Source organism: Lissotriton helveticus, chromosome 7, assembly GCF_964261635.1.
Source record: "Lissotriton helveticus chromosome 7, aLisHel1.1, whole genome shotgun sequence".
NCBI classification, from domain to species: domain Eukaryota; kingdom Metazoa; phylum Chordata; class Amphibia; order Caudata; family Salamandridae; genus Lissotriton; species Lissotriton helveticus.
Window position 1 is genome coordinate 1,593,619,783 of NC_136068.1, and position 21,892 is coordinate 1,593,641,674.

Consider the following 21,892-nt stretch of genomic DNA (forward strand, 5'->3'; position numbering starts at 1 on the left):
GTTCCTCGATGTCCAAATGCCCCAAATCTTATGAAAGATCTGACAGTTACCCTTCCAAAAACCCTACCCTGGCCTTGCCTTCAGTGGCAAACCTAGAGCTGATATGCTTTGAGTTCCCTTGGTCCTTATAGACGCTGCAGCAAGTTTAGGGCTCCAAAGAGGCCATGCTGCAGATAGGTAAAATGAATCCAACTCCCTTTGGTGTGCCGTCTGGCCTTATTGACCCAAGTGGTGCTGGATTGGAATTGTAGGCATCTGACCCTCCCCTGGTGCCGACTCATCTTTGACGAAGTCAGCCTGCTCCACTTGTTGCACCTGATCATCCATTTACTTCTGTGACTGTGAATTGTAAATATAAAAAGCTGGTGCAACACTGCTGTACCAGTCCAGGATGCAACCACCGCAATGAAAGAGAACTAAATCATCGTCAACCAGCAATTAATCCATCTTCATTTTATTGCCTTCTAAAAACAGTAATTCCAATATTCAAGTGTGTGTATAATGCCTCCTGGCCTTTAAAACCGCATGTTAAAATCAGGTTACCCCTGAAGAAGGGCAATAGCCCGAAATGCATTGGGTTACGTAAAAAACTTCACACCAATCATGAAACCACTGGTTTGATCTACTTAGTGCCCTTATTTTCTATATTGATCAGACAATGGAACATGGTTGATAATCAACTGTTTGTGGTGGTGTTTGTTGCAAAGAAGGGAAAAACGCCCCAGGGACAAACATTATCAAGATCTATTGGCATTTGCATTTTATCTGTATTATGCCTTTGCCAAATAGGCTGCTTCTGAGGGCATCCAGGCTTATTCCATAGGGCAAAAACTGCCACCACAGCCCTAGCATGGGGGTTTCCAGTTAAGGACTTTTTCCAGATGGCCACATTGACATCTCTCCATACTTTGAATAAGCACTACTGAAGCAGTTGACCCATCTGCAGGGAACGCACTGTAGACATTCCGGATGTATGCCAACTTCTCAGACACAATTCCCAGGAGGGCACGCTGTTGTGGTACGGATTCATAAACTGATGAACCTTGGGTTAGAAGTATTCGCCAGAAAATTAAGTTAAACTGCAGATTTTTCGTTGCCTTCCCACCTGCCTCCTTGTTCTGTGGAGTGCACTTTTGAGAATGATAAGGTTCCAAGTTAGTTTTCGCACGCTACCCATTCAACCCCAATATTGACAGTCACACTTTTTGTCTGAGTATGGAAAAAATAGAAGACAATTGACAACATTGTTGGCATCTATATGCTGCTTGGTGTCGTCATTTCTGGAGGTGGAGAGGAGCTGTGACCGAGGCTGATGGTGCCACCCTCCAGTGCACATGAGCTATTACAAAAGCTTTCCTGATATAGTCGGCCACCTGTGGAGATTCACAAGGTTCAACAATCTGTGGTTAGATAGAGTAGTCACCAGAATGCTCATTACCAAAGGTAAGTAACTTATTCTTCTTGGTTTTAGAAAGTAACAGCCATAGATTCTGAATGCATGGCAGATGTGTCCAATACTCTACCAGCTTCATTGACTTACCTATTTTACCCTCTGATCTGTTGCTTTCTCTCCCATATTTTATGTCTTCCTGTTTACTCTGCTATACCTATTCTTTCCTCTGTCTATTTCCAGTTTTTTGAGCCATCACTCTTATTTCTTGCCGTATATTTTTCTCTTTTGCTTTTCATTCCCTCCTTACTCTTCACTCTGCCTCACTCAACCTTCTTCTCAGTTTCCCCATGCCTTCCCCCTCACACTTCCGTTTTCTTTACTTCCACTCTCACCCTTTTCCTCTCCCCTCCTTTTTCTCTCTCCTTTTCTCCATTTGGCCCTTAATTCCTCTCTGACGCCCTCCTTACTAGCCATTATCCATCCTTACACTCATCTGTCTCCCGACCTCATGCTCATTCTGTCCACTTTTTCCTCCTTCCTTTTTATCTCCCCCTTTTCTAGTTAACCCACCCAATTCTCTATTCCCTCAAACCTGTTCTAGTTCCCCATCTTCACACACACACACACCCACACTCTCCCTCCTCTCTTCACTCTCCTCCTTCAGCTCGGCTCCCTTTTATCTCGCCAGTGACAACAGAGGGTCTGATGGGAAATTTCAAGTCGCGCCACAAAGAGCACCTTCCTATGGGAAGCCTGTAAATAGCAGACCACAGGTCGCAGTCTAACTAGGTGCAGCACACCGTAGCCAAGCCCTAAACCACATGGGAGAATGGAAAGCAATAAGACTCATCCCCTGCCTCTTCAGGACTCTTCTTAGTCGGGAAAATCCATAATGAGCACACAGGGGAGAGATACACTCACATGCCCAAAGTGACCCATCTGAAGCGAGAACCCATACTCACAAGCATTATTGGAATCGGAACTGGCATCATAGGGCTTGCCTAATTGTAAATCTTTAAGCAAAAAACAACAATCTGCACATTATGGACTGGAGGCACTGTGAGGGGTTAGTGCAAGATTGCAAGACTGTGCCCTTCTAAGGGTCCTGGCCTCTGGAAAGCCAGCAGAAATACCTTGTACTCTTGGTCATGCAACATCACCCAGAGGACAAGGAATTGGGAAACGCCCTCCCTCCCACTGTCACTCCCCCTTCTCTGCTTCTCGCTCTTTCCTTGCCGCTGCTATCCGCGTTGCTGTTTACTCATGCCTTGCTTCCTTTGAGCACGCACTAACCTCTTACTAACACGCCTTTTCTCACTTTCTCCTTTTGACACCATAACCTTTAACCTCTGGCAGGAGACCAAGGAGATCAGCTGGGAACAGGTATGAACATGTGAAATGATGTGATGTTAAAACTATTGGTGCGCTTAAGAGATGTGTGCTTTTGTTCCTCTTCCAACCTTTGGAGTTGGCCAATGCTTCTGTATCATATCTTCTCATGCGGATTGAATATGTTGCTTAATTTTGCCTTAGGGCAGGGTCACGGGTGACACCTCTGTGCTCCCTTTTCAGACAGGAATTAGTGCAGCAGCAGTGATGTTGAGACTGGGGCAGCCCCTGTTATTCTGCAGTAGTAGTACTTGCTTTATGCTGCTGGGTAGTTACATCAACAGTGATACTTGATAGCCTTTTACTTAACATATCTGCACTGTGCAAGATGTATATGATATGTTATGTCTAATGTGTTTCGTTGGCTTGTGGTGTACCCTGTTAGAGCAAAATATTATTGTTGCTTACATGGCCATTATCAAAATAACCCCTTGGCAGCTGATCCTTTCACCCTAGAATGCTAAGCCCTTCTCCCTAGAATGCTAAGCCCTTCTCCCTAGAATACTAAGCCCTTTTTTCTATTTGGGGTCGTTCGCCCATAGACCTCAATAACTTTCTTTCCACATAAGTTATCCACGCCAAATATGCATCATTTTTTTACCAACATCCTAGGGATTCCAAAGTTGCCCAGGGTTTGTTGATTCCACTGGAGAGGACTGGAAATATAGACAAAATATGGCTACATTTTGTTTTTTTGTGGAAAAATAGGAATAAAATGCCCTGCAAAAAGTGTCAGTTATTTTTCTCCTATAATTGGCACCTACGAAAGGTTTGCTGTGCTGAAGTCACCATTTTCCTAGCTTTCAGGAAGCTGCAGAGCTAAATCAAAATAACAATTTTTTACCGAGGGAGGTGGGACATTTCTCCTAATTTTTGTGCTTTTTACCTTCTTCCAATTTGTGATAGAAACCGTGGTGATACCCATGGATTTCTGAAAAGTAGAAAGTATTCGGAGTTCAGCAAGGGGTCATTTGTGTAAATCCCTCAAGGTTTTCTCAAAACAACTAACTGTTGAAATAAAACAATATTGAAAATGAGTATTAAGAAAACGTCCATTTGTGACAATGTTTACAAAATTAATATACCATGATGTTCTCTAAACCGTTCTGGTTACAGGTATATACAAGATTTGTTAATTTTCCAAATACACGAGGTACCCACACCCAACAACTGAACTGCACCGTGCTGTGGTTTTTCATTTTGTGCCGGGTATAGAGCAATTCATTTGGTAAAATATAAAGACTGAAAAATAGTTATCTAGGAAACCTATGCATTTCTGAAATTGAGACTAGTTCTGAAACGGAGACTAGATACACCATTCTGGAGCAGTGGTTATTTGTACGTCTCTGAATTTGTGAGTGCCCATACTAGCATGTGATTCAGAGGCCATTGTTTCGAATTTCTTCTTTCTTACACATTAGCTTACATTTGTAAGGAACAAATGCAGGGTAATAAAATTGGTTATAACATATGTTCTAATATTCTGCATTCCCACATGTCTGCCGATAAACATGGTTCCTCATTTATGTAGGTAGTCCTAGTGGCTATGAAAGGAAAAGGCCCAAAAAACAACATGGACACATCACATTGTTTTCATTGAAAACTGACCCTTTCTTTTGCATGTGGCTAGCTGTGGATTTTTGGCCAGCACCTAGGGAAGCTTAGCAAACCTGTGCATTTTTGAAAAACAGACTCCTGGGGGAATCCAGGGTGTGAGTGACTTGCGTGGCTCTCACCTGTTTTTCGTACTCAGAAGGCCTTGCAAACCTCAAATTTTGACTCAAAACACACATTTTCCTCACTGTTCGGAAAACTTGTGGAATCTGTGGGGAGCCACAGATTTCCTACCATTCATCCAAGTCTACCGATAAAAATGGTACCTCACTTGTGTTTGGGGGCTAGTGTCCACGACACGAAAGGTCCAAAGATGCAACATGGACATTTCACATTTTTCCACTGAAAACTGACCCTTTTAAAAAAAAATATATATTTTTTTACAATGTGGCTATCTGTGGATTTTAGGCACTAGCTCAGCCATTGCCTAGAGAAACGTGGAAAACCTGCACATTTTTCAAAACTAGACACCTAGAGGAATAAGGGGGTGGGGTGACTTATGACTCTGACCACGTTTTCCTAAGCAGAAGCCCTTGCAAACCTCAAACTTTGACTAAAAAAATACATTTACCTCACATTTCTATGATGGAAAGTTGTGGAATCTGCAGAGAGGCACACATTTCCCACCACCTACCATTCCCCCAAGTGTCCCAATAAAAATGGTTCCTTACTTGTATAGGTAGTGCTAGTGCCTGCTTCTGGAAAGGCCCCAAAATACAAGGTGGAGACATCAATATTTCTTGTAAGAAAAATCTGATGTGGCAATGGGGGTAGTAGCGTATATTTTTGGCCGGACATGGACGGCCACCTAGGGAAACCTAACAAACCCAGACATTTCTGAAAACTAGACATCCAAGGGAGTCCAGGGTGCTGTGCCTCGCGTGGGTCCCACAATGTGTTTTTACTCACATTGCCCTGCAAACCTCAAACTTTGCCTAGTATTGCACATTTTCCTTGCATTTCTGTATAAAAATTGTTTTATAAGGTTCCGCACTCAAGTAGTGTAGTAAACCAATCTTTTGAATAGTTCATATATTTCGTTGGTGCATATGGTGGTACTCCTGCTGAGCTCTCAGGAATAATTACTTCAAATGATATAAAGATATGAATCCTGTAATACAAGATACATGCCTCCTTGCACTCCTTTTATATTTTCAATAGTAATTCCAAAACACTTTGTTGTATAGTTCTGTATTTCATTTATTGATAGCAAGAATTTTCATATTAGTTTATTTTCATGAATATTTTATCTCATAGTTCATGATGCTGTTATGCCCAATGCATTTCAAGCGTATAGCCCTTCCTCAGGGGACTTCTATTATATCTTGACTGATTATTTTACAGCATTGTCGATGTGCGAATAAGTTACAATTTCGATCTCTTCTCGCTATCCGTGGCGTACTAGACAGAGCGTTGCACGCCACGGATAGCGAGAAGAGATCGAAATTGTAACTTGCACATCGACAATGCTGTAAAATAATCAGTCAAGATATAATAGAAGTCCCCTGAGGAAGGGCTATACGCTTGAAATGCATTGGGCATAACAACATCATGAACTATGAGATAAAATATTCATGAAAATAAACTAATATGAAAATTCTTGCTATCAATAAATGAAATACAGAACTATACAACAAAGTGTTTTGGAATTACTATTGAAAATATAAAAGGAGTGCATGGAGGCATGTACCTTGCATTTCTGTGACATGCACTTCCTGATTCAGCAGGAATCCACAATATTCCTTCTATCCTGTATTCCCCCACTTATCCTTATAAAAACGCTGCCCCACTTGTGCGTCTGGGCATAGTGCCTGCGACAGGAACAGATCAAACCATGATCAATGAGTGTCCCTTTGCTAGGGCTTCCGTTGACCTTAGTTTTAACCTGTTCCCTTTTGAGGGCTGCTGTGAATGTTTGATGTTCTTGTGAAGGTGATTGTTCCTCTTTCCTTTAAAATAGGTGAGGTGCTGGGAATTGCAGGGGTAGGAACTATGGCAGAAGGCCTTTCTAGGCCGAGTCTAGGTAGTCACTATTTTCTTGGATACCCTTAAGTGGCAGGTGTCTCTGCAATGGTATAACTTGTGGGTACTGCCTGGTATTTCAATTGCCTTTCAAGGTACCACTCAGAAGTTCCAAACCATATAGTAATGTTACCAAAACTTACATTCCCAGAGGTAGTGTGTGCTGAACACACACACTACAGAAACACAATTCCATCTTCAAAGCTGATTCTCTTTATTTTAACATTCAATATAACCTAGTCCATCAATTAGATATTCTAAACTTGAAATGCAGGTTTTCTGAAATTGCCTTCCCCATAACACTTCAAAAGTTGCTCTTTGTTTCAGTGAGAGGTCACAAGGAAGGGGCCTTGGCCCATCTCAGGAAGAAGATGGGGCTGATAAGAGAATCATAAGGAGTAGGGCTGGGCCCTGGGCTAACCTTTTGATACACTTAATACTCTGGCTGACATCCAGTTGTGAACTCTAGTCACTCCCATGGACTGTGTTGTGGAGCTATTTGCTTTGAAGACACTCCTGCTGTGACAGTCTGCTTTCAAGAGGAAGAAAAGGGCAGACAAGTGGAGACTTCACTGACCCACAAGCTGTACTGCGCTCAAAAAGGAGAGAATTGTTTTTTTAATCTGCTGCAAATAACTGATTTTATGGATAATTTTATGTGATTTTAAGATACACTTTAAAAAATGGGGCCAGGTACACTGGCCAAATTTGTACACATAAGGTATGCTGCTCCTCACAACAACTACATGCACTAAGGACCCTGCCTAATTCCCATGAATGTCACTCCATATCCTTTGAAAGTGGAGAATGGCAATTCCCGAATTGCAGGTTCTCTCTGCATGTGGCTAAGAAAGACAGGTTTGAACATTCGGCAGCCAAAAGCTGGAGTCTGCTTCTGATCAATTGCTGATCCCTGCCATGCTGCAAACTTGTGCTATTAACCCTGATTGAGAAAGAACGACAAGATATCGTCTTCTTAATGGAAACTTGACTCCGTGAAAACTCTACACCTGACATCAACCAAGCACTTCTAACAGGTTATTATACAGGTAGGAAAGACCATGTAAATAACATGGGTGGAGGAATAGCCATTATTTTAAAAGAGTCTTAAGATGCGTCTATAATCTTCTCCCCATTCCCGATTGTGAGAATCTTTCTTTCTCCATAATTGTCACCCACATTCTCATTTTCAAGGGTCCTGATCTGCAGACCTCCAGGACCTTACTCTAAGTTTGCAGAGACCTTCTAGTATCTGACTGCTAGTCTAGATATTGAAAAAACACAAATATTACACCATTGGGGGATCTTAATGTTAATTTTGATGACACAAATAACCTGGTATCGTCAGGCATATTACATGACGTTGACGCCGTACAACTAACTCGAAGTAGATGGTCCCACCCACGAAAAATGGCATCACCGTGATCCAGTTTTTAGTAATGACCCCAATCTTAAGGTCATAAAACTCTGTCCTATGTTATGACCTGCCACCTCTTTACACCAAACCACCAAGAATTGATCATAGGGGGTCATAATTCAACAAAATAATTGGAATGCTCCTCTAGCATCCTCTAACCTTGCCTTAGGGGAAGACCGCACTCTTTCCTCTAATCATGTTTAGGATTGGGGCAAACAATCGCTTGATGAGGTCATTCCAATTACCTTGATTAAAGGAGACCATAAGGAAAAATCCTTCCCGTGGTTCACCTCCCCGCCCCACCTACTTTCCTTAAACAAAGAATGCAAAAGCTAGAAAGGTAATGGAGGAAAAGTTATGATGAACACAACAAAAACATCTATTGTCTTGCAATCAGGCACTTTCAGTCTGAAATTAAAAAGTATCAAGCATCTTACTATGAAGCCAAAATTGACAAGGAAGCAAACTCTCCATGGGAATTATTAAAAATTGTCAAATCCCTTACAACACCAAAGTAGGGCAACAATCTCCTAGAACCCACAGCAGCATGTTGAAATGAACTTGCAACATTATTTAAAATGTACCTCTCATTACAAAAGACAACAAAATCTTAATGTAATCCACCCTCCATATGGCTTTCAAACTCACCCATCCTCCATTTCCAGTGAAATACTCCCAACGCTTTTCAGCAAAGTGAAACCTTGCACCTCCCCACATACTCCTTCAAGGATCATAATTTATCCTCCCTGCATTATTTGATCTTCTCTTTATCTCACCACTGGACGTGTTGACCCTGCATGGAATGATGCTGTAGTTAAACCTCAATCTAAAAATAGTCTTTATCCCTCATGCCTCTGGAATTATAGGCCCATCTGCCTGCAGGTAAGATTTTAGAAAAACATGTTATCCAGTATTGGGGTATCTTTCATAGATTCACATGCCTGAATCATTCCCCGTCGTCGAGGCGGGAGTCCCACGGTAAATTATATATATAATAGCAGTGCCTAAAAACCATTAGTAGTAGGCTAGAAAAGGCTATAGGCCCAACTAGGCCCAAAACTTAGCAGCCTATCTACCTCATTATGTAAAAAGAACTGAAAATGTAGCCTCAGCCAATCAGCTAACCTCACCCTCTAGAACCTTCCCAGCCCAGGCAGTTCTCCTCAGATTTTCACCGCACTTCGTGTGTAAGGGAGTCTCCCTGAGTGCCTACTCAGTTTTTCTTCAAAATTTCTTCTATTCTCTTCAAGATGTCTGAAAAGAAGGCTCTTTTCAAGGCTTGTGGTTCCTGCTTCAAGAAGAGGGTACATGTGGACGACCAGCACTCTGATTGTATTTATTGTTTGCATCCTTCACATGTTGTGAAGGATTGCAGGATATGTCGAACCTTCCCTCCTAAGACCATCAGGGATAGAGAGGCAAGAGTTCTTTTGTGGCTGAAGTCGTCTGCCACAGATGACGAGGACAGAGCCTCTACCTCAAGTAAGAGAGCCAGTTCCAAAGAGAGGTGTTCTCCTGAGAGACTGAAGAAACCTAAACTCTCTCATAAACCCTCTGAGTCCACAAAGAGTGCTGCGTCAACAGAGTCTTCTACTGTGAGTACAATCCGCACTAAAGCTGTCTCTTTGGTGTCCTCTCTCACTGTCACCACCTATTCTACGTCCTCTACTTCTTCAAGTACTGTTACCACCTCAGCAATTACTTCTCCTGTGATGTCCGTCATGGTTTCTTCTTCTGATAAAAAATCATCGAAGAAAAGCTCGTCGTCAACGAGTCTTCCGTCGACGACCAAATCACCATCTACGAAACATTCGTCATCGCTTCCGTCGACGCTCTCGTCGATGGCTCCCCCGTCGACGAAGGTTTCCACTATCCCGTCGACGAAGACCCCGTCGACGAAGACCCCGTCGACGACAAGCCCGTCGACGAAGACCCTGTCGACGACAAGCCCGTCGACGACAAGCCCGTCGACGACGAGCCCGTCGACGACGAGCCCGTCGACGAAGGTTTCAGCTCCATCGACGACAAGCTCGACGACGAAGAGTCCGTCGACGGACCCGTCTACTAGGACGGCTTCAAAAAAGTCCTCGTCGACGATTACAACACCAATGACGATACCGTCGACGACAATACCGGCAACGCACACATCTGTTTCACTTCTACCGTCGACAGCAGCGCTGGCCTCTTTGAATGTGCCGTCTACGCATTTATTGCCCACATCTCCAGTAAGGGTACAGTATACCCATTTCCAGATGAAGTCATTTCAGAGACAGAGTTACTCTCATTTGTCTCCCCTCTTGCCTTCGCATATTTTGGAAAACTACGTGGAGGAAGATTCTGATGATGAAGGGGATGATGAAGAGCCTTTTGGAGTGGCCCATCACCCTTCCCAGTTACACATAAAATTTCAAGAGGATGAAGATGATGATGAGGTTCATTACTATCAGGAGAATTTAGCTACTCCTTATCATCAGGAGCAACAACACGCAGAAGACACGGCTCATCTTCCGTCTTCTCTAATTCATGATTTGCAGGCCATGCTGGCCGATTATCGTCAGAGGTTTCCACCAACTCTGCCTACTCCAAATCCTGTGCCAGTAGACATGCCGATAAATTCCCCGCCACATCCTTCACACTCTCCAAGGCAGGATGTTGACCCCGGGACTGGAGGTCATGATGTTGACGTCTCCTCTCCAGATGAGGATGAAAGAGAGGATGGTGAACTTCCGGATTCCACGCCTACGGAACCATGGAATGATTACATCATTCCTATGCCCTCTCCTAATTTGCCACAACCTTCAGATTCTCCGCCAGAAGACATAGGAGGTTTTCATAACATCATGCACCGGGCAGCTGCTCGATTTGCAATTACAGTTTCGGTTGAGCAGACTGACTGTTTTCTTCATGATTTCAAAGAAGGGTATAGAAGGGTATCCAGATCTATCCCTATCATTGAATATATTTGGAAAGAAGGGATTAATATAATGAAGACACCAGCTTCCATCCCGGCGGTTCTTCCAAGAGTCGACAAGAAGTACCGAGCACCACCGGATACTCCTTCATGTTTGATTGGTCATCCACGACCTGACTCAGTGATTTTACAAGCGGCTCAACAAAGATCCAAGAATCCGGCGGCACCAATTTCAACACCTCCAGACAAAGAGGGCAGGAGATTGGATGCGATTGGGAAGAAGTTCTCAGCTAATGCCGCTGCTACTGTTAAGATTGCTAATTCTTTGGCAATTTTAGCACGTTATGACAGACAAATGTGGTCAGATCTGTCGGAATTCATCAACCTGGTTCCCGAGGACCGTGTAGAAGAGGTCCGGAAGGTTGTCATAGAAGGCGAGCGGGCGGCTTCGGAGATTATCGATTGCGCCCTCGATGTCTCTAATACAGCCTTTAGACAATTGGCCGGAGCGGCAGTTCTCAGACGGCAAGGATGGCTCAAGGCGACTTCTTTCAGACCTGAAGTCCAGACCAAAATACTTGACATGGCCTATGATGGCGAGTTATTGTTTGGCAAGCACATAGATGAAGCATTGCTTGCAATCAAAACGGATACTGATACGGCCAAATCGCTTGGTACACTACAGTATAAGCGAGGTTTTTTCAGAGGAGCAAGAGGCCGTGGTTTTTCTTCCAGAGGACATTATCAAAATCAGCAAAACCGCCAGTATCAACCTCAGAATAAGCCGTACTACCAACAGTCCTATCGGCAGTCATCGTCAGCGGGTTTCTCTCGTCAAGGAGGGAAACGACGTTCTAACTACCAGGGACGCGATTCAAATAAACGCCAGTGAGTTTTGCCGGACACCATCCTCCCTTCCTTCCCTCCCCGTGGGCGCCAAGATCTCCGCCTTTTATCAACAGTGGCGGAAGATAACTTCAGATCAGTGGGTTCTGGACATAGTCAAACACGGACACACTCTGGAGTTCTTGCAGAAACCTCCAACGTCACCGCCCAGGGGTCCCTCCCCTCCCCGTCTTCATTTGTTATACATGGAAGCCATGAAGATGCTGCACAAAAATGCGATAGAAAAAGTTCCAACATCCCAGAAAAATCAGGGGTTTTACTCTCGCTTCTTCCTTGTGGAAAAGGTTTCAGGAGAGTGGCGTCCAATTTTGGATCTACGAAACTTAAACAAATATCTGAAAAAGCAGAGTTTCCGCATGGTGACGGTCACGGATGTCCTCAATTGCCTCATGGAAGGCGATTTCATGGCTTCCCTGGATATGGAAGACGCTTACTTCCACATTCCCATTCATCCAAACCACCGCAAGTATCTGAGATTCACAGTGGCTGGTGTCCATTTTCAATTCAAAGTGCTCCCTTTCGGCCTGAAATCTGCACCGAGAATCTTTACCAAGACTCTAGTTCCGGTTGCAGCTGCGTTGAGGTCACAGGGAATCCAAGTATTCCCGTACCTCGACGATTGGTTAATAAAGAGTCCAACAAAAACTTCAACAAGGCAATCGGTCAAAAGTGCTCTATCAATGTTCTCAAATCTGGGCCTGACCCTCAACGTCAAAAAATCTCAACTGCAACCCAAACAAATTCTGACGTTCCTAGGAGCAGTACTGGACACTTCTCAGTGCAAGGCCTTCTTGACCCAAATTCGTCAGGACAAGATCACAAAGCTGGCAAGTCAAATACGGTCAAAAAAGTCTCTTTCGGTCCGACAGTTTGTTTCCCTGCTAGGGATGTGTTCCTCTGCACTCCATCTAGTTCCACTGGCTCGGCTCAGAATGAGACCTCTCCAAGAGGAATTGCATCGACAGTGGCGGCAGATAGACGGATCTTTCGAAGACCGAATCAAGGTCACGCCCAAGATGAAACAGGCTCTTCTATGGTGGGCGGCAAAGAGCAATTTGTCTCCGGGGCTCACTTTTCTTCAGACCCTACCGGAATTTACTCTGACGACAGATGCCTCCATGGAGGGTTGGGGAGGCCATCTCCAAGACCTTCAAGTGCAGGGACGGTGGTCCCATCAGTACAAGCACAAACACATCAACTGCCTCGAGTTGAGGGCCATTTTTCTGTCCTTGCGAGCCTTCCTGCCAAGAATTGCAGGCTCTGCAGTGCTGGTGCGCACAGACAACACCACCAGCATGTTTTACGTAAACAAGCAAGGGGGCACAAAATCTCTAGCCCTGTCTCTCCAAGCGCAGGAAATGTGGGAATGGTTACTCCATCACAAAATTTCCCTCAGAGCGGAGCATGTTCAGGGAATTCAGAATTCTCTGGCCGACGATCTCAGCAGATCGTTCACAGGATGTCACGAGTGGGAACTCGAACAACGCCAAGTGGACACAATTTTCCGGCTCTGGGGCACACCAACGCTGGACCTGTTTGCCACGCAACAGAACAGCAAATGCATATACTTTGCCAGCAGGTTCCACCAGCAAGGATCGAGAGGAAATGCCCTGTTGATGAGGTGGACCGGAATCTTTGCGTATGCCTTCCCACCGATTCCTCTCATCCCAAAAGTTCTACAGAAAATGAAGAGAGAGCGTTGCTCTCTAATCCTAATTGCTCCTCGCTGGCCGAGACAGTATTGGTTCCAGGAGCTTCTGATACTCTCCCATCAACCTCCACTGCGCCTCAAGCCGACACTTTCAATGCTGACAAGGGAGGAAGGACAAATCCTCAGTCGCTGCACTTGCACGCCTGGCTCCTGACTTCCTAGAGTTTAAGGACTTTGAGATTTCTCCAGACTGTAGAGCGGTTCTATCTCCGGCTCGTGCACAGTCTACCATCAGAACCTATCGCTTCAAATGGAAGAGATTCTGTTTGTGGTGCGGAGAGCGTGATGTCCATCCACTACAGGTCCTCCGGAGAAGATTCTGCCTTATCTGCTGTCTCTAGCCAGATCAGGTCTCGCTTTTTCTTCTATCAAAGTTCACCTTGCTGCCATATCCAGATTCAGAAAGAGTTACAACAAACCATCTTTGTGCTCTTCCTCTTTAATTAAACAGTTCCTTAAAGGATTATTTCGAGTTTTCCCTCCAGTGCGGCCTCCTCCTCCTGAGTGGGATCTCAATATTGTGTTATCTCAATTGCTGAAAAGGCCTTTTGAACCAATTCATAAATCAGAACTTAAATTCTTGACTTGGAAAGTGGCTATTTTGTTGGCCCTCACTTCAGCCCGGAGAGTAAGTGAGATACAAGCGTTCACTATATCAGAACCTTTCCTCCATTTTTCAAAAGATTGTGTGACACTTAGAACTCATCCTAAGTTTATTCCCAAAGTTCCGACCCAGTTTCACATCAATCAACCGGTGAAACTCAAAACTTTCTTTCCAGACCCCAAGACTCCAGCTGAAAGGATGCTGCATTCCTTGGATGTCCAAAGATGCCTCAAATTCTATTTACAAAAGACAAAAGATTTGCGCAAATCTACCCAACTGTTTGTAGCTTATGGCCAAGCTACACGTGGTCAGGCTGTGACGAAGGCAACTATAGCCAGATGGCTTTCCTCTGTCATTGTCTTCTGTCATGAAAAAGCGAACAAACCCCTGACAAGAACGGTTAAGGCGCATTCCACCAGGATGATGTCAGCGTCTACAGCCCTATTTGCAGGGGTGACCCTGGAAAACATCTGCCGTGCTGCTACATGGAAAAGTGTGCATACTTTTACCAAGCACTATTGCCTGCAGCCGGTGCTACATGAAGATACGTCAGTGGGAGAAGCAGTGTTGCAGCATCTTCTTCACTGAGGTTAGCCTTTTATGGTGTTCTTGTTTCTATTGTTACATTTGTTCTAAAATACTGTTTTAATACTCTGTATATTATATGAAGGTATTGTCATGATTATGCATATATACTGAAATATGTTCTTGCTCTAGTACCTTCCAGGTTGTGTGGGGATATATGGTTTTGGATTGTCTCCCACCTTCCTCTACCGACAGATATGGTTATTACTGCTTGCTATTCTGATTCAGGCATGTGAATCTATGAAAGATACCCCAATACTGGATAAGAAAACAAGTTACTTACCTGTAACTACAGTTATCCAGTATTGGTATCTTTCATAGATTCACATGCACCCACCCTCCTCCCCGGCAGGGCAGTTCTTATTATGGATACTACTTCTCACTTGTGCTGGGAAAATCTGAGGAGAACTGCCTGGGCTGGGAAGGTTCTAGAGGGTGAGGTTAGCTGATTGGCTGAGGCTACATTTTCAGTTCTTTTTACATAATGAGGTAGATAGGCTGCTAAGTTTTGGGCCTAGTTGGGCCTATATCCTTTTCTAGCCTACTACTAATGGTTTTTAGGCACTGCTATTATATATATAATTTACCGTGGGACTCCCGCCTCGACGACGGGGAATGATTCAGGCATGTGAATCTATGAAAGATACCAATACTGGATAACTGTAGTTACAGGTAAGTAACTTGTTTTCTTAACCATAGTCTCTCCATATTTCTAGAAGAAAACTCTCTCCTCCACCCCACACATACAGGGTTATGCCCACAACATAGCACAGGAATCACCCTCTTAACAGTCAAGGAGAAACTAAAGATGCTGTTGGACCAGAGAGGATCTGCCGCCATCATCCTCCTTGACTTGAGCGTGGCGTTTGATACTTTTGACCATGAAATACTCACACAAAGAATGAGTGACGCCAGAATAAAAGATGATGCTGTAAATTGGCTTCCTTCCTTCCTAAAAGACAGAACATTTCAAGTCTGCAGTAACTCTTGTTATTCGGACACTTCCCCCTGAGGTTCGGGGTACTGCAGGGCTCTGCCCCCAGCCCCGCACTTTTTAACTTATATGTGTGCTCTCTGGCTGTCATTGTTTAGGAACTTGAGCTGGCAATTGTCTTCAATGCCGATGACACACAATTGGTTGTTTCCCTTATCCCTGGAATAGGAGCAAACTACTAGTAGCTGTCTCCCTATTTAGAAAAAGTAGCTAGTTGGAAGGCAATTTGCAGTCTTAGACTAAATGGGGAAAAGACTGGGATTATGATTATAGGCAATAACCCCAATCCTCAACCAACTTTCGAACGGCCAGAGTTTCTTTGCAATTTGCCAATCCCTACCTCTCCCATAAAATGCCTGGGAATGTGGCTGGCTTGACAATTCCCTCTATATGGATGCACAAGCAAAAAAAAAACTACCTGCATTTTCATCCTTATAACACTCTAAACAATTCTAGACCTATTACTTATCTTCTCCAGAAAGATTTTGATCCGATCCCTAGTTATCTCTCACCTGGACTAAGGGAATCTCCTATAATGAGGGTCTCTGAAATACGTAACCAATAGACTCCAGGTTTGTTCAAAACAAAGTAGCACAGAAGCTACTCCGTGTCCCAAAACATACCTCGGTAAAAAAAATGCCTTGGACTCTGTCTATTGGCTCCCCTGTGAGAAACGGGTAAAGGACCCTCCTTGATTTGGGCATTGTTGACGCCATACACCCCTAGCAGAGCGCTGAGATCTTCTACTACCGAACTCCTGAAGGTGTCTCAAATAATTTAGGACTCGATCGAGTGGACGTTTCTTCACCTGTCTTATCCCTAAACTATGGAACTCATTGTCCTTAGAACTGAGAAGCATAGGTAAGGAGACTCTGTTTAGGAAACACCTCAAATCCTGGCTCTTTTCCAGCTAAGACCTCATCATATGGTTCCTTGTCAGCTAAGGTGCCATACTGTGGTTCGGCTAGTGCTGGAAAGCCTTCGGTAGCCACATGCTTTAGTAATCCACATATAATAGATTAGATAAAGCAGACCCCCAACGTAAACTAATAAGACTGAATCTAAATCGCATTTGTTGTCTGGAAATTAACTATAAGAAGGGGAGTTTCAGACCTCAAATATTGTCATCTGAAAAGCAGCCAAACGGACTGTTTGAGGAGGGGAAGCTCTGCAGGACTTCTGCCTGTGACCAAGGAACCAAGGCCTGCTGGTCTCCCTGCTGTGTGAGGGGACATCACCTAGAGAATCCAAGACCATCTGCATCTACCCTGGAGCACCATCGCCTGTCTGCTTTCCAAGACCACCATGCCCTGTGTGGAAGAGGAGAGAATTGAAGGGAGCGAGGCCCAGTGGGGAATCCGGTCATGGATTCTTGTTGCAAGGTGTGAGGAAATGGCTGCTGCACTTAGCCAGGTCTGGTGGCTTAGTGGACTAATGCATCCACTGCAGAGGCCTGTGTTCGACCTCCTGGTCACATGTTCAGATCCTGGCAAGTCCACTCAGCCGTTCATCCATCTGAGGTCGATAAAATGAGTACAATTGAGTTGGTTAACAATAAACATCTGTTATTTAGCGCCTCGAGACCCATGGGTGATAAGTGCGCTTTACAAATACACGTGTTATGTTATGTTATGTTATCTTCCATGTGCAGGACAAGGTCGGTGACCCCTGTATGCCAGGTTAGGGTTGTTGCAAAGTGAGCCATGCTGAACGCTGTGCAGATCAGGCTGGAGCCCGTATACAGCTAAGGACCAGCAACCCAATTTGACAAGAGGGGCTGCCACACGTAAACTTTGTTGCACACTGTGCCGATCAGGCCAGAGCCCTGTTCAACTGAGGATCGGCAACCCCGTGTGCGAGGATGGGCTGCCAGGTGGGTGCCCATGTACAATAGAGATGCAGTGACACCGCATGCCAGAAGGGGTCACTGGACCTAGCCAGAGGTATCTACTGTGTCAGAGCTTTAGGGAATCCCCACACACCTATCCCCAGATGAGGGATTAGCACTGGAACTTATAGTTACCTTCCCACCATCGTGGGAGAGAACAAACAGCTTACCTGCAACAAGGAGTCGCGAGGAATCTTCATTTGCTGTAGGAGCGCAGCCACGTGTAATAGGGAATGGGGATCAGCCTCCTTGGTTTGCATGTAATGAACTTACCTAGACCGCCTGCTGCTGCTCAGATGTTCGCAGTAGGTACATGCTAGGCAGGCAACTCTAGACCCTCCAAGCCTGGAGGTGCAGGTAAGATTGAATATGGGCCAGTTGGCCCCAGGGGAATTTGATGTCTAGAGTTGCCCATCCATGCTGGAACACTTTTGACTTCAGAACCATCTCAGAGTGGATTCTTGAGATTCGTACTACTAGTGAAGGCATTCCCCGGATGTTGCCAGTAGTGAATGGGGAATAATCACTATTGCTAGATTGTGTAGTTTGTGAATGTCGTATCTTTCGTTTGTGTCTGTAGCAGTAGAAATAAAATACTTCTCTTTTTCATAAACATGAGTATTTTGCTTGCAAGATTTATTGCTGCAGCCATGCACTTCTTGAGTTGTGAGCCTGAGTTCATTCCTTTGTATCCTTCAACCATCCCCCCCTCCATTCTTTCCCGGAAGCCTTAGACTGCTCGACCATGCAATTCCTGAGTCAAGTGCTGAAGGGTATACTTTGGCCCAGTTGGTCAGAATCCATAGTAAGACAGTTCTTTTAGTTCAGTTCTTTCCTTTCTATCCCAGATAGCACTGATCAGGATTGAGGTAGTGGACGTTTACAACTTTTTGTCTATGTTTTTGAGATTTTATCTCTTGGTGTGACAGGTGTCAACTAATAAGCCGGCTGATTTTAAACTCTGCAACGCTTGAGGTCCCGTTCATGTGAGAGGTCCCATGACCGTTAACGGAGCCCTTCCCAAAGTTTGTCGTTGCAATTGGGGTCTTCGGGTAAGTCCCACAAGCATAAGAAGTCACAGAAATCTTACTACTCTAAGACTTCCTTGCGTCCGTCAAAGTTGTCCCGACGAGACGAGGGAGCATCGATACTCCAGGCCCGCAAGTCTTCGGGGTCTGACCTGGGCCTGCTCCGTTACTACCTGATTTTCCCAGAGCCAGAGAAACCCCTGCCTTCTTAAAGGAGTTATATAAGGTCATGTGCTTCCTTTTTAGGCAGACTAGCCCCTCTGGAGCACCTTTGGGCCCCACAGGCGTAGGAGAGGCCCCTACTGGAACTACACCAGCGGGTTCGCCCTTGGCACCAGTCTAGCTAGCCCCAAGGATGCTTTGGTGGATTCAGAGCTGGTGGCGATACGGAGACCTTCCTCTGTGCCCGGTCCAGTGCCAGTGCCCTCAATGCCACTGACTCCCGTAGGCGGCGCCATCCCTATCATACCCGATTCTGACACAGAGTCGGATGGGTGTCTTCTGGCGCCGACACAGGACATCCTCCCTGGAGCAGAGCCAGTGCCTTATTTAATGGATAGGCCTGGAGAGGGGGACGTTCAGGAGGGCTCTGAGGACCCTTATGGAAAAGAACCAGTTGAAGGACCTGGGTAAGGCCAGTGTGTCAGACACCCTACCCAACACTGGCGTGGTTTCTCCTCCTACTGTGCCTTTGGAGGAGGGTGTTTTTTTTGCTATGGTGGTGCACAGGGCGCCTGAGGCCCTGGACCTTAACCTGCCCTCCGCGGCAGTCAAAACTAAGGATTTGACGGAGGTGCTTCCCCTGAGAACCTTTACTAACTTGGGGCCTAGTCCAAGCCCGAACATGGGCTCCTGTGTATCGGATGATTGCCCAACACCATCGTCCTGCTCCTGGGGATCCCCGTTTCCTTAGCCAGCACCCTACCCTGGAGAGCATGGTGTTCCAAGCCTCCTCATCCCGCATTCACCCTGGCGCATTGCTTACCACTCCACTGGATAGGGAATTCAAGAGGCTGACTCCTCTGGTAAGAGAAAGCTCTTTTCCACCAGCCTGGCACTGCGGTCGGTGTGCATAGCGTGCCTATTGGGCCGTTATTGCTATACTCTTTGGGATTCGTAAGTATTGCCCATAGTCCCGGAGGAGGCCCCGACCATACACTCTCATGCGGTTGTTGATGGGAGAGATGCAACGTTCTCCATCAGATGTGGACTTGACTTGACCGACTCGCTAGGTAGAGTGATTTCATTGTCGTGGCCTTGCTGCGCCACTCCTGGCTGCGAGCATCTGGTTTTCAGGGAATGTCCAGGCTTCACACATGGCTTAGACAGCTCACCTATTAGGCAAGGCTGATTCAGCGCTTGGGCTCTCCAAGGACGACATAACTACAGCAGGTTCTTAAGGCTGTCTCTGGCCCCTCGTTCACATCAGTTCCCTTTCCGTCCCTTCTGTGGCTATGAAAGGGGTCTGCAGCCACACCCATCCTTCCAACCACCACGGCCAACAAACTTCCCAGCCTTTTTGTGGCGTGAGGGCATGGGTCGCAGCGACAAGGTGGGACAGGCGGCCAGTGGTCAGGTCAGTCCACCATCCACCCCCGGCAGCTGCTGGCTCTACGTCCCTTTAGTCCGCCCTCAGACCATCATTGGCACCCAGTGGGAGGCAGGATATGCCATCACCTCTCCTGCTGGAGGTCAGTAACATCATACCGATGGGTACTACAGATCATCCAAAGGGGCTACTCCCTCATCCCATCCCACCCCACCCCACTCACTTACGACCGGCTGGCGTGGGACCATCTCACCTTGCTCCATTAAGATCTGCGGTCTCTCTTCCCCAAGGGTGCTGGCATCAGAAGTACGTTGTGATTGCTATTCCAACTACTTTCTGGTGCCCAAAAAGGATGGAGGTCTTCGTCCTATCCAAGACCTACACCTTCTCAATCTCTTCCTGAAAAAGGAGGAATTCACAATGCTCACCCTCGCCCAAGTGTTGTCTATCCTGGATCCAGGAGCTGGACTTGCAGGACGCTTATTTCCACATCCCCACCCTGCCAGCCCACAGACTACATCTGCGGTTCACGGTGGGCCATGAGCACTTTTAGTTCTCTGTGCTCCCCTCAGGCCTTAACAGTACTCCTTGGGTGTTCACCAAGGAGATGGTGGTGGTCATTGCAGCCCATCTGCACAGGTCAGGGATTTCAGTCTTCCCCCACCGCGATGATTGGTTGTTGAAGGTGGGCTTGCCCCAAGCAGCCATCTCCCACATTGAGATTATGGCGAAACTCCTGCACTCACTGAGGTTCACTATGAACGTGCTGATGTCGCACCTGACTCACTCTCTGGCGCTCCCTTTCATCTAAGCTGTATTGACATGGTGCAGTTTCGGGCCTATCCTCCTGAGCGGCAAGTCTAGGATACTTGGGCTATGATACCGATGTTTCAGCCTTCGTCCTAGATTTTAGTGACACTGACTCTGAGACTGTTGGGCCTCTTGCCCTACTGTATCCTGCTGGTGACACATGCCTGCTGGCATGTGCGGGTTCTGCAGTGGAACCTGACGGCCCAGTAGGCACAGCATCAGGGAAATTTATCTGACATGTTCCAAATCTCAGAGGAAAATGCAAAGGATATGCAGTGGTGGCTGATGAACCACAATTGTGTCAGTGGCAGACCTCTCTCCCTTCCCCAACGAGGCTTGACTGTAGTTACAGATGTCACTTCCGGAATGGGGTAGCCGTTTGGGGAAGATGGAGATTAGAGGACTTGGGTCGCTGGCGCAGTCTAAGCTCCACATAAACCTTCTGGTGGTTATGGTGATCCGATTGGCATTAAAACCCTTTCTTCCTTCGATCAAGGGAAGGCTGGTGTAGTTGTTCACGGACAAAACCACCACTGTATGCTCCTGCAACAAACAGGGCGGAGTGGGGGGTGTGGATTCTCTGTCAAGAGGCCCGCACCTATGGACATGGCTTGATAGTCTGGTCATTTCGTCGATGGTTCAGCACCAGGTGGGCTCCCTAAAAGCCAGGGCGGACTAAATCAGCTGAGATGCCTAGCAGATCACCAATGAAGTCTCCACTCGAAGGTGATCCATGGTCTATTTTCAGCAGCGGGTAGAGTCTTGGTTAGATGTATTTGCCACTGCTGAGAACGTGCAGTGTCAGCAGTTCTGCACTCTAGAGTTTCCAAGGCGTCTCTTGCTCGATTAGGCTTTTTGTCTCGAGTGGAGCTCTGGCGTACTTTTCTCATGTGCGCTCCATTTCAGCTTTTGCATAATTGTCTTTTTAGGCTGTTAACCATCAAAGCGGGCTTTTTTGTGTCCATAACATTGGCTAGGAGGGTCGGCAAATTCCGAGTGCTCTCAGCGCATCATTCTTATACCACCTTTTACCCAGACAAACTGGTCCACCAGACACATGCCTCTTTCCTA

General features: G+C 45.9%; 1 protein-coding gene across 1 annotated transcript in view; it reads left to right on the forward strand.

Annotated features, from left to right (window-relative positions):
- Nucleotides 1-21,892, forward strand: part of PPFIA3 (PPFI scaffold protein A3) — a 963,828-nt gene that overhangs the window by 676,840 nt on the left and 265,096 nt on the right. The window contains exon 24 of the mRNA XM_078655169.1: nucleotides 2,750-2,776. Within this exon, the coding sequence (XP_078511295.1) occupies nucleotides 2,750-2,776 (27 nt within the window). The remainder of the gene's footprint in view (nucleotides 1-2,749; nucleotides 2,777-21,892) is intronic.